The 13,574-nt window shown below is 44.4% G+C and overlaps 1 protein-coding gene across 1 annotated transcript in view; it reads left to right on the top strand.

Moving 5' to 3' along the window:
• The window catches only part of HYDIN (HYDIN axonemal central pair apparatus protein), a 302,917-nt gene that overhangs the window by 179,812 nt on the left and 109,531 nt on the right, over positions 1-13,574 (top strand). The window contains 10 exon segments of the mRNA XM_054710866.1: positions 2,062-2,181; positions 2,433-2,642; positions 4,846-4,983; positions 5,902-6,079; positions 7,660-7,784; positions 11,191-11,318; positions 11,729-11,865; positions 12,097-12,224; positions 12,388-12,579; positions 12,905-13,054. Coding sequence (XP_054566841.1) covers positions 2,062-2,181; positions 2,433-2,642; positions 4,846-4,983; positions 5,902-6,079; positions 7,660-7,784; positions 11,191-11,318; positions 11,729-11,865; positions 12,097-12,224; positions 12,388-12,579; positions 12,905-13,054 — 1,506 coding nt within the window.

Raw genomic sequence — 13,574 nt, 5'->3', positions numbered from 1 at the left:
AAGGGATTTTACATATTCATACCCTTAAGTTCTCCTAGAATAATGACTTAAGCAAATCATTGGAGATGCATAGATTTGCATACAAAGATGTTTGTTACAACACTTTAGAAATAGCAAAAAATTGGAAAAATAAATTAGTGTATGTCCATGAGGATGGACGACTGCAGTGGCAGAGCGGGGGTAAGCAAGCATTGTCACCCTCTGTAAGTAGGAGAATGCATTGGCATAGCCTCGTGACATACGATTTGGCAAGAGTATCAGAATTTAAAATGCACACTTCCTCTGCGGGGATATTATTCTCCAGATACACCTTTACATTTACATCAAGACACGTAATTGTTCTCATTCATTGCTGCGCTGTTGGTAAAAGCAAGAAAAATTGCAACAGCTCCATAATATGAGACCAGTTGAATAAACTAAATTACATCTGCAGAAGAATTATACTATGAAATTCTTTTGCAGAAAATGAGAAAGATTTTATATATTGACTTGGAGCAATCTCTGATATATTAAGTAAAAAATACTACATATTCTATTTTTGTTGTTGTTATTCCTCACCTGAGGGTATTTTTCCATCGATATTTAGAAATAGAGGAAGGGAGGGAGAGAGAGAAACATCAATGTGAGAGAGACACATCAATTGGTTACCTCCCACATGTGCTTGACCAGAATGGAACCTGGGACTCTTCAGTCCATGGGTTGATGCTCTAGCCACTGAGCCAAACCAGTTAGGGCCAATTTTTTTTTAATTATTTTAAATGATACTTGTAAAGAATATTTAGTTACGTGGGAAAGCACCACTCATAATATCAACTGAAAACTCAGAATATAAGTATATATACAAATATACACACATATATTCATATAGCTACAGTATAATCTCATGGTTGATTTGTATTTCTCTATTTGAGTGTTTCTGTATTTTTCACATTTTTTAGAATGAGTATGTGTTTGTATATAAAACACTTGTCTTTGAAATATTAATTTTTTTCTATAGCTAAAGACGTTTGTCAGAGAAAACTCAAGAAAACAGAAAAGTGAAAGCAAAAATCCTCAAAATCCCACTATTTATAGAAAAATATTACTGAAATTTTAGCAAACAGCCTCCCAGATATATCTATTTGCATATGCAAATCTCTGAATAAATTTACGCATGCTCACATCTTCCAGGTTGATACAATGGCATATCTCATTTTACATAAATGGAACTGCTTCTTCACTCAATAATCTGTTGTGCACATTATTTCTAGTCCATAAATACGCATTGCATCCTCCTTCATGAGTAGAGTACCACATACACTTCATTTAAAGTGATCCCTCATTGATAGGCATTTAATTGGCTTCTAAAGTCTTGCTACTTTACATAATGCTGCAGTAAACATCCCTGTACATACATTTTGGGCAATTGTCCAATTATCTCCATAGGAAAAAGAATGTATTACAGGCATACTTCAGAGATATGGCAGTTCTTTCCAGACCACCACAATAAAGTAAACCTATTATATAAAAGCCAAGTGACTGGAACGACTGGAATGACCAGTCGCTATGACACACACTGCATCCGGCCAATTGGCCCAATTGGGGGTGGGGCCGGCCGGCCAACCTCCTGTGGCCCCTCCCCCTGGCTGGCCCCACCCCAATCGGCCCCAATCAGGGCAGGCTGGCTGGACCCAACCCGTGCACAAATTCGTGCACCGGGCCTCTAGTAAAAGTTATGTTTACACTATAGTGTAGTCTATTTAGTGTGCAATAGCATATGTATTAAAAGAAACAATATACATACCTTAATTAAAAATTACTTTATTGCTAACAATTGTTAACCTCTCTCAGCCTTCAGGGAGTCATAATCTTTTTGCTGGTGGAGGGTCTTACCTTCAATTTGTAAAAAAAAGCAAGCAATATCTGCAAAACACAATAAAACGTAAGGTGCACTAAAAGGAGATATGCCTGTATTCTTAAAATATACACAACATGCTTCATTTTTCTTTGTGATGGGGAGGAGCACATTGATGACCCCATTGTAACTGCTTGCTAACTTTCCCTCACACCTCTAATTTTGAGGGATTAAAAGGGAACTCTGCTGAAACAGAAAGAATAGACCCAAACCAGAGCCAGGTGGAGTTTCAGGAATCCCTTTGGCTCTCCGCACAGGAAGAGAGACTTTCCATTGGGATAGAAGAAGTAACATCTCCTGGGCACCACAGTCATCTCACGCTAATTCTTATTACTGCCCCAAGTTAGACGTTCAAATCTTGCCAGAGCACTATTACCGCCATGACCATCCTGTATTTTCAAGGTGCTGGGCTAGTCACCTGGCATGGAGTCAAACAAGTTAGTGAGGAAATGATCTGTAAATCGCCTGGACTTTAACTTACCATTTGCCGGCCCTTCATCCTGATCGATGCTCTCATCTAGAATGACTTTCTCTGCAGGTGTTTGACATTTTGCCCCTCTATGGAGAGCTGCAGCCGTACAGTAGCTACCAGATAGCTTTCACCTTCTACGGACACTGTGACATCATCGCCCAGGCGAAAGCTCTGTGCAAAGTGGAAGGAGGGCCCAACTATGAGATAACACTACGGGGAGAGGCATCCGTGGTCAGCTATTCCTTTGACACCAAGGACATCAACTATGGGTTACAGGTATTGCCACCATCAGGAGGTTTCCTGCTTTTGTCTTAAACATCAGTCATCATCCTTGTGCTCTAATCTCTCTGGAACCCCCGATCACCATAGTCTCACCATCACCCCTTTTCTTGACCTCTCATCTGCCCCCCCCCCCCGCCTCCCACCAACCCTGGTCATCCTCCCACTGCCAACCGTTTGCCAAGTGTCTTCGCTTGCTTTTCTCGCCGTCTTCTGAAATTCAGCATGTTAGATGCTAAAATGTGCATCTTCCCTCTCAATCCACAAACTCATCCCAACCTCTCTGTTTCTCTCATGACACACTACCGTCTCAGTCCCTGGAGTTTACCGTCTCCATGGCATTCCCACCGCACTCTCTCCTTCACCTCCCGCAGCCTTACAGCACCCATAGATTGCTGGTTCACCCAGCGGGACCCATCTGAATCAATTTTCCTTCCCCACCACCATTGTGGTTATCACACTGCAGAGTCCCATCAAGCCACGCCTAAATTATTAGGTAAAAACTGTAATGTGTGTACGAATCACCTGGGAATCTTGTTCAAGTACAGATTCTGATCCAGTAGATCCAGGACGGGGCCCGAGGATCTGCATTTCTAACAAGCTCCTAAGTGATGCCTGTACCGCTGGTCCACGGACCCTGGGGAAGTAAGGGATTACAACCCAAGCTTAGCTCCTACTGCTAACCCATTTAAACATCATTGCCAAACAGATTGTCCCCAAATTTCATTTTTATCCCATCAATCCCTGAACAGTTCACCCAGCAGCGTTTGGGAAGGCCTTGTAGTATTGAGGAAATACTAGAAGTATCGTTTTGTAGTCAGGAGAACTAGGATGTTATCCTGATTTTACTTCCAAATGTGTCACCTTGGGTACATCACCTAACCTCTCCAAACCTCAGTGTCCCTCATCTATACAATGGGAATGGGGTAGCAATGCCTGTCTCACCAAGTGGTTGTGGTTACTTAAGTGACCGGTCAATACTGTGCTGGGCCTTCAATCATGAGTCCCTTCCTCTGTCGCCCATGACACAGCCACTGCAGGTACCTATATTGGGTAAGGGTATCCCAAGTCCCCCTATTAACTGCTGCTCCTTACATTAAACTTTGTTCTTCATCCCTCCTCATTATAGCTCTTCATTCATTTGGGGCCAAGCTGTTTTACCCCATGGCCCTAATGCATCCCAGCCCTTCAGGCCTGCACACTTACTCTTAAATTATTCCACTCATCCTCCACCCTGCAGCCCAGACTTACACATACTGTGAGGCCCAGCTCAGCTCCATTCCTCACTTGTCTTTCTCTTACTTGATATTCTCTGGGCACTAAAGCATAGTCTTTGCCATAATATCATGTACCTTCTAATTTTTGCTTTGGAATAATTGCTAGTTAATTCAATGTCTTTACATCTTCTCATCCCAATTAGATTTTGTGTTATATACTCAGAGACCATATTTCCTACCAAACTTTAATGGGGATTGGATCCCCATAATATAGCTACTGCAGTTATAATTACTGAATCATTTGTGTGTATGTGTGTCTATAGGTTAAAGATTGTGGCTAAAATCAAATCAACCCAACACCTTTTGAGACCTTTTTTATTGCACTGCCCAAACAGAATTCTCTTTCATTCCTTATCTCCAGGGTCCTCCTGGCAATTGGCCCTGGCTCAGCTCAGAGTGTATTTTTTAAATCAGCTAGTCCTTGCCCTCTCTTGTCTTAAGGACCCCTAAGGTGGCCTTAGTTTGTGGTTATTGGACTTGCTGGTTAGTTGCTGAATTGTATGAGCAAAATAATTCATGTCTTACCTATTATTCCCAGTCTCGCCATATAAATAGAAAAATTCATTCTAGAAAATTCTGAACTCAAATCTTTAAAAAAAATTTTAAAAAAAGAAGCAAATCTTGGTGTAGAAAAGCTTACTTTAAGATCCTACAATATGAGGTCTTTGTGGTGAAGAAACTGAAGTCTGGGGAGATGAGATGCTCACCCCACAGTCCTACTGACCTATATGAGTTGTTAGGAGAACAAGGTAGAGCTAGTTGGCACCTTTTTGTGATGCTGAAATGAGACTGGCAGTGTCTAGCATCCTGAGAGATAAATCCGTGTCTCTGAGGCATGTTTGTCGAGCCATCTTTGTTAGGATGACAGCAGCATCCCCAAGGGCGAAGACACAGGGGTCACTGTTTTCCTCCTTCTCCTCAAGCTGTTCGACCGGGTCACAGAGAATAAAGTCACACTGAAGAACACTGGGAAAGTCGGCTTCGAATTCAAGGTGCTGACCAATTACCATTCTTCGCCAGACAACCTCATGCCCGGAGTGCCACTCATCCTGCCTCTTTCAGTAAGTAGCCATGTGATGATGGTCAGAGGAGCCCCAATTCAAACCTTCAAGTCAACCTAGAGCTAGGTCACATTACACTAAACATTCACGGCCAGGATTATGGAAATGATATTTTTAAAATTAAAGAGTTCTCAGAAGCAAGAAAAATAAATCAACCCAAGCACTTCACTCATTTACTAAACAAATATTTACTGAGTCCTGCATTCCCAGGCACCATTCAAGCACCAGGGGTCCAATAATGAAAATACAATACAACCCCATAGATGTTTTTTCATAATTTTAAGATAGATTTTTCCTTTTTATTCTTTGTTGTTGTTGTTGTTAATCCTCACCCAAGGATATTTTTCCATTGATTTTTAGAAAGAGAGGAAGGGAGGGAGACAGAGAGAGAGAGAAATATCGTTGTGAGAGAGACACATCAATTGGTTGTCTTCTGCACACGCACCTCAACCAGGGCCAGGGATGGAGCCCACAACTGAGGTACATGCCCTTTATCAGATTTAAACCCAAGACCCTTCAGTCTGCAGGCTGACACTCAATCCACTTGCCAGCTAGGGCAAGATAGTTTATTTCCTACTATGTCCTCACACTTCCCTTATGATTCCTTGAAGTTGAGGGCCGCCTGTCCATTGACTACAAGAACAATTTTTCACTAGCAGGTATGAAAACAACAGTAGAGTGCAATGGGCCAAATTGGTTTTCAAAGCAAATGGAGGAAGTAGTTTCTTGTACATTGTATGTTAATCTATCAGCTGTAAGGAACTTTTGTTGACGTTTTCTCATCATGAAAATAAATCCTGGGGAGGAATGTTGAGTGGAGAATACCCAGCACCGTAGGCCCTTGGGGTTATCAAACTGCCAGAAGCAGGAGTCCATTGTACCAATTTGAATGTTCTCTCTGGTCTTTCTGCTGCACAGGGTTTTATCAGTTCACTTAAAGAGCAGGAGTTGAAGGTTTACTACTTACCTGGAGTACCTGAGATCTTTCAAAGAAGTTTTCAGGTACAGATCGCCCACCTGGACCCAGAGAGTATCACACTGAGTGGAGAGGGAATCTTCCCCCGAATCTGCCTCGATCTCCCCAGAAACCTCAAAGGTACTGCTACCCGCTATCGTAGTTCACCACAGGGGACAAAATATGCATTTTAGCTTTGCTTGCTTGAAGGTTGAAGGCTACCCACATCATTTTCTTGGCAGTCCCTACTAGTTCCCTTCTGTATTGTTCCTCCGCTGCAAGAAAGTCAAGAGTTGAAATTGACGTGGTGACCTGAGTTCATCGAGATAAGACGCAGTCGCACATTAAGACCCCTCATTGAGGCATCAGGAAATTGCTCTTCCAACTGCCTTTTCTTCCAGCGCATTTTCCTTCCAACTGTCATCTCCCTCCGAGTTGTCCTTCCCCAGTGGCACCCTCACAGGTGCCCGCTGAGAACCTGAAGGCTGATTTTACAGCCGGGAGTACAATTCTCAAACTATAAATTCTACTGAAAGGCAACCAAGGTTCTGATCCCTTTTTGGTATTACAGAGTTTGGAAGCGAATTGAGACTGTTGTTAATTGTCTGCCCACATCTCTAGCCAAGGCTTCCTCATAGCATCTGGCCTCCCTCTGTTTCTGTCTTGGCAGATCCGAAAGGTGATCAGCTCTTTTATAGCCATAGACTCTGGTTCTTTCTTGCTGAGTCAGAGGCCAGAGAAACTTCACTCTTCTTCATGGAAACTTCACTCTTCTTCATGAATCCCTCTTCCAGCTCCTAAGCAGCTTCAGACTAAACCCTCACACCTCCACCTTTCCTGCCACCCCAAAGTCACTAACTCAACTGTTGATAATCATCTATTAAATGCTAATAGTCTGCTCCCTGAAAATATGAACACAAACATTAGTAAAACTAAGACCATGTCACACCCTAGCATCTAGAGTTCCAGCAGACAGAAGTCAGCCCAAGTCCACATAGAATTGTCAGGAAGGAAGGTCTTTACCCCAGCTGGACACTGGGCACCCAGCTGGCCTCCTATGGCAGCAGACATGGTTAGGCCAGTACAGGCTTTAAAATCATTGAAATCTGAGTACCATTAGCCGGGCCTTCTGTGCTCCAGCTCCCCGCAGCCCCCCGGCTTCCCGTCGTTTCCTAAAGGCACTGTAATTACTCTGCCTGCCTTGTACTGCTTACTGGTGAACTTGGGGATCTGAAACCTCTCCACCACTTGCCTGCCCTCCCTGATTCTGGGGATTGTAGCTTATTTAGTTGTAATTAAAGCAACTTGAGATTTAATGCCCATGAAAACTAATTGAAAGGGTGACCAGCTGTCTGGGTTGGTCCAGCCTGAGGGATTTCCCTAGTCGTGCAGCTGTCTGTGCTAGAACTGGGAATGTACCAGGGAAGCTGGGATCCAGGCGGTCAACCTAAGGTTGGCTTAGGATGTTACTGCCAACCGCTTCTTGAGAACCAGCTGGTACTAAAGCATCTTCCCATTAAACTCAGTGAGGTCTCTGGTACAAATTCAGCTCGCTCACAAATGACCTCATCCTCTAAAGCAGAGAAAACATGGCAAGGGAGGCGCCAAAAAAAGTTCATTTCCCTTCTCACTTTATTTAACCTGAGCTAAGGGTCTGTGTTTGGGACATAATTCATATATTTCTAACCATCCTGATTTTCTTCTCCTCCTAATCCCCACAGGGAATGAAAAGTATGAAATCTTCTTGAATCAGGCCAGAGAAAACCTAGAAAATGAGTTAGACAAATACGATACATTTAGTCACACAGAGACCATTGAGGAAATGCCCGAGGATGAGCCTTTTAAGGTAAGACTAGCCTCACTTTGCACAGAATGCATGTGGCATAAGGGCAGTATGTGCAAAGGCCCAGGGGCAGGAAGGACGTGGAAAGGAGGAAAAGGTATAGCAAAGATGGGGTGAGGTAAGGGAACCAAGATGAGCCTGAAGAGATAAGCAGCCCGCTATTGAACCTATTGAGGGTTGTGAACTTGATCCTGAGGGCCACAGGAAGAAGGCACTGTGTTTCAACAGAGGCCTTGCATAATCGTATTTTGCGTCTTTTATTTTAAATCTGCTGGAGTAATTCTAGATGACAGGTGATGGTAGTATAAACAAAGGTGATGGCCCGGAAAGTAGGGAGAATTGGGTGAATTCAAGAAATATTTTGGAGGTAGGTTGGTCAGGGATTGAGCACATGTTGGAGTGAAGAGGAGGTGACTTCCAAGTGATTTGCTTGGATGACAAATAAGGAGAGGACACTCAGATAAGAAACTCAGGACGAGAAACAAGTTTTGGGTGAAAGAGGAGGAAGGGAAATGAGTTCAAATGGTCCATTATTACACCTGAGATGTCTGTGCATCCTCCAAGTAGGGGCATCCATTAGGGAGCTCGGACCATTGCTTGGACCTGGGGAGAGAGAGAAGTTGGAGAAAGCGATTTGAGAGTTATCAGATGGTCACTGTGATCACAGGAGATAGGGAGTTTCCCAGGAAGTGTATTGAGTGATGAGGGAAGAGGGTAAATTCAGAGTAAAGGCCTTGGGTACCCAACAGCAACCTGGGGGAGAGGGACAGCCCAAGGGGCTCTGGAACAATCAGGACTGTGTGGTGCCTCTGAGGTGGGATCCAAGCCAAGAGGTCTCTTGAGGGAGGGAGGAACCCAGCTTGTATATAAAGGCTGCCCTGCTGTGGGACAGAAAAACAAAATCCCCAAATGTCCTCTCCCACCATTCCCTGAAACCCCGCTCTTCACCCGCCATTCCTCACCGTGAAGGCTGCTCTCTCTCTCTGTGCTCTTCTTTTAAAATGCAAATGAACATGAGAACTGTGTCCTGAGGAAGGATAATGTATGCGGCTGAGAGAGCTTAGCTGGGGTTCTCAAATGGGGAAAAGGGATTTCACTAGGGAGACTGGGAGCCCCTCAGGCCACCAGCAATTACTTATTTGCAGATACTGACAGTGAGCCTTAGTTCCAAGGATAATCATCATTAGTAACAACAGCTACCATTGGTTGAACTCTTACACTAGGCCTGTGCCATGCTACTGAGCTGCATTATTATTTCATTAAATCCTCCCACAATGGGGGGAGGGGAAGTAAGATGCCATTATTATCTTAATTTCACAGTTTTACAGGACTCACAGAAGTGAAGTGCATTTCCAAGGCAAGAGAAGAGCTAGGGTGTGAATGCAGGTCTGTCCAGCGGACCCCAGCCTGCCTTGGGGCGGAGGTGCATCTCCACCTGCCACCTGCCTGCCCAGGTGGCTCCTCATCAGAGCCTTAGCACAGTTGTGTCTGGCGGTTCCTCCAGACCTGGGGTGGGGTTTCCGAGAATGTGATGGCAGGAGCAGAGCAAGCTAGTCCTCCTACATAAGCCAGCGGTCAACTGACCTCTAAGCGGCTCAGGAGCCGAGCACAGGGTTGGCTCTGCTGTTCTAGAACCAAGATGGACTGGGAATGCCTGGAGGTGAGGCAGGCTCCTGCACACATCGTCACAGTTCCCACGTCTCCCTGTTGTCTCATCACAGGCCCCTTCACACAGTAACCTTTCCCGCTTGGCCCAGGGCTTCTGGTTTGGACCTTTTAGAACAGTATTTTCCAACCATTTTTCACTCTCACTCCCGCCAAGACATCTTTTTCTAATACCCCATGAAATACATGCATTGTATGTAAAACATAATCTCTTTGAATAGTTTGGCATTACATTTTTTAATTTTTATTTTGAAATAATTATAATTCACAGGAAGTTGTGAAAAATATTTTTCCCATCGGTAGCATCTTACATAACTATAGTACAACATCAAAACCAGGAAATGGACATTGGTACAAGCTGCGGAGCTCATTCATCAATTTCGTGTGCACTGGCGTGTGGGCGTGGGGGGTGCTCCTTTGTGATTTTTTCATGTGTAGGTATGTGTCAACCACCACCACAGTTAAGATATAGAACGGCTCCTTCACCACAAGGATCCTTGTGCTCATTGGGAAAACAGAATTACACAAAAATCTCCTTCCAAGCCAGAAAACCTCTCCACAAAGATAGATGAAAAGGAAAAAAAAAAATTATTATGAAACCAGAATGAGATCTGTGTCACAGGCAGTTTACTAAGAGATTGCCATGACAGGAAGAAGTCTCAGCCTCTTATAAACAGCTGAGCAGATGCAACCATTGCATAAATATTTTCAAGTGAAACAGTAACTAATCCCTAAGTAAGAACTATCACTAGTCCTCATGAGCAGACGTGGCAGCACCATTTGTCATTGTTCATTCTAAAATCACATGGTAATTGGGGTGACCATCTGGGTTAGCTAATTGGCTTTATCCAAAGGAAACCCAACTTCTTGTGTTTTTATGACAGGGCCCTCTGACTTTAGGCTCCCACAGAAACTGGGCGGGAGAGCCCTAGCTGGTTTTGCTTAGTGGATAGTGTGTCAGCCTGCGGACTGAAGGGTTCCAGGTTTGATTCCAGTCAAGGGCACATGCCCAGCTTGCTAAATCCTCAGTAGGGGGCATGTAGAAGGCAGCCTATCAATGATTTTTCTCTCATCATTGATGTCTCTCTCTCTTCCTCTCCCTTCCTGTCTGAAATCAATAAAATATTTAAAAAAAGAAAAGGAAAGAAACTGGGCAGAAGGGGCTCCATCGTTCTTGATGATTGCATCAAGAAACAGTCCCCAGATCCTTAAGAAAGGCATTTTGAATTGTAGAGCTGACAAGAGACTTATATGGCCCTCAGAAAGATTTAGACACATTTCAAAGAGGCAGAGAAAGAACTAACAAGTTCTCTAAAGTGAATGCTCTAAGAAGAGGGAGTGGGAAGAAGTCTCTTCCCTTCTTTTTTATTTTATTTGCTCTGACATCCTACACCTACCCCCAATCTCCCCATCCCTTGCCCTAGCAACCACTAATCTGTTCTTCACCTCTATACTTTTGTTATTTCAAGAACGTTATGTACATGGAATCATACAGTATGGAATCTTTGAGGTTGGCTTTTTTCATTCAGCATGATGTCCTTGAGATCCATCAATATGAGTAGTTGATCCCTTTCTATAGCTGAGACTACTCATGCTATAGCTATGCTAGTTGCATACTCCACCCACCCCCATGAAAATGTTAATATCACAATAGATTGCATATCACCCTGAGGGGTGATAGTGCCCACATTGAGAATGCATGTTCTAGAACAGTTTGCTCCTTTGCTCTTCTCTGTTGCTCCAGTTAAGTGCTCAGCTCCAGATGGAAGTAGAGCGACTAATAGTCCAAAACTATACCATGGAACATCAGAAGACAATTATCTACGATCCCCTGGACGAAGTCAGCCATCGGGGTCGCCACAGACTAGCCAAGTGAGTGCCCTTCCGTGTTGTTTGCTTCAGAGTATAGTGGAGCGAGCATTGCCGCCCAGCAGAGTGCTCCCTGGCATGATGGTTGATCATGCAGGAGTGCAATCCACTCCCCTCACGCATCTGCTATCCTTTAGCATCCAGCTAACCAGGCAGGAACCTCCGGCTTTGTCTAACGGACAGGCCCAGGTTCAGGTTCATGAGAGCCCACATTGAAGGTGCTTTGAGATCATGGCTGAAATAACAGTGTGGACTTCTGAGGGAAGATGTAGCTGGTTCCTGGTCTCCCCTCTGGGGCCATTCATTGTTCTCAACTCCAGAGTATAGCATTGTGCACAGGAGATGGGAGAGAGCCCCACGCTCCCTCACTTTTGGAACAGTGACTGGTAAGGAGACCTTGTTACTCATTTCAGAATCCAGCTGCCAGAGTATATCCTAGACTTTGGCCACATCATCCTTGGTGACACCCGATCCCACATCATCAAGATCACCAACACCAGTCATATCCCAGTCTCCTTCCACGCGGAAAAGCGGGTCCTTCACGACACAGGTAACCAGGCCAGGGAGACCTTTCCCACTGCACCTTGTCATTTCCAACAAGGCCATCTGTCCTGTCTTTCTGGAGAAGAATGTGTGTTTCTTCTGGGATCAGCTGAAAGAATGGTTGGGTCGGTAATTGGGTCTTTGAATGGTTATCCTGCCCCAGAGGGGCTTCTAACTAAAGCAGCTCTTGTTTGCTATTTCTCTTTCCCACAAAGAAATTTTGTCTGTCTTGGTACAGGCTTTAGTACTGAGCTGGATCGTGTAAAGCATCTGCCTTACTGCGAAACGGAAACATTTGAAATGAGATTTGACCAGCAAGGGACCAATCATTCTGTTGGGAACAAAGAAGCCATTCTGCCCATCAAAGTAAGATGCACCGCTGGGGCCAGCTGAGCCTTCCCAGCGCCCAGCTCTGCTAGTCGATCACCCCTGGGATGATCCAGTTACTATTTCAGAGTCATAATTCCCCCCCCCCTCCCCCCGACCCTATGCCACATGCTATGCTAACACAATTTTATGGCCGCTCTAGGTGGTTGGAGGGCCAACAGTTCTCATCTGTCTGCAAGCCCACGTGGCCATTCCCACGATGACACTGTCTTGTGAAAAGGTAGAGTTTGCCACAATTCAGTGTGGACAGTGCCTTGTGGAAACTATTCAGCTCTCCAATCATCTTCAAGTTCCTTGTGAATGGTTTGTCGTCAGCCATAAGCCATTTAACAAGGTAAGTGAGTTACGGCCCGTTGATCCCCTTTTTCCATCTCCATTTCAGCCAGATTTGTAATTCTAGGCATTCACTCTCATCATTTCACTCTCCTGCTCAGACTTTCAGTGACAGCTATCGCCTCCTGAACAAAATCTAGTTCCTTAGCTCAGCACTTGAGGATCTATCAGGCCATCTGTCTGGTGAATGTCTTATTCATCTTTGTACCCTTAGTATCTACACATTCCCTGATGCCTGGGAGGCACCGAGCAGGTGGAGTGAGTAGAGGCTGGAATAAGTCCATTTTCCATAGATGTTATCTAATTGTCTAATATTTATTAACCAGCTGGAGAAACACATGCCAAAGTACTTAAGACGGAAACTACATACTGAATTCAAGCCAAAGACACGGATCTTTGAGATCCAGCCCACTTCAGGGGTCTTGGATCCTGGTGAGAAGTACAACGTGCAAGTGAGATTCATGCCCAAAGAAGAGGTAAGCGGGGAAGAAATGTGGTTCCATTCAGACTTTGAATCTCTTTACTCAAAGTCCAGGCTTCACTGGGTCTCCAGAGTGGGTCTCCAGGGAAGCTTTAAGCGACCTGTGCCTTCTGTTCTGATTATGACGTGGCCAGTGCTTCGGTTCACGTAGGAGCTGTGTGGCCTGACAGTTAAGAGCACCCGCTCTGCAATCAGCACATCTACCTGACACATCGACTTTCCCAGCAGGCCTGGGTTAATGGCCTTCTGCCTCTGCAGTTAGAGGCTGTGTGGCTTTGAGCAAATTCCTTAACCTCGCTCAACTTCAGTTTTCTCATAGACAATATGAAAAATAATAATAATCCCTTATTGCAATTCTGAATCCAAGTAAGCACCAAAAACCGGGGAAAGTTTCAGACCCAAACTCATTTGGCAGAAAAACCTCATCTGAACTGACGTGAGACTACTTAACCTTTATTTATCGCACTTAGTTAGCAGAGTCTAACATTGCAATGCAGAAATGTTAATGTGTTTGA

Source organism: Eptesicus fuscus, chromosome 21, assembly GCF_027574615.1.
Source record: "Eptesicus fuscus isolate TK198812 chromosome 21, DD_ASM_mEF_20220401, whole genome shotgun sequence".
NCBI classification, from domain to species: Eukaryota; Metazoa; Chordata; class Mammalia; order Chiroptera; family Vespertilionidae; genus Eptesicus; species Eptesicus fuscus.
This window is presented reverse-complemented; position numbering and strand designations above follow the sequence as displayed.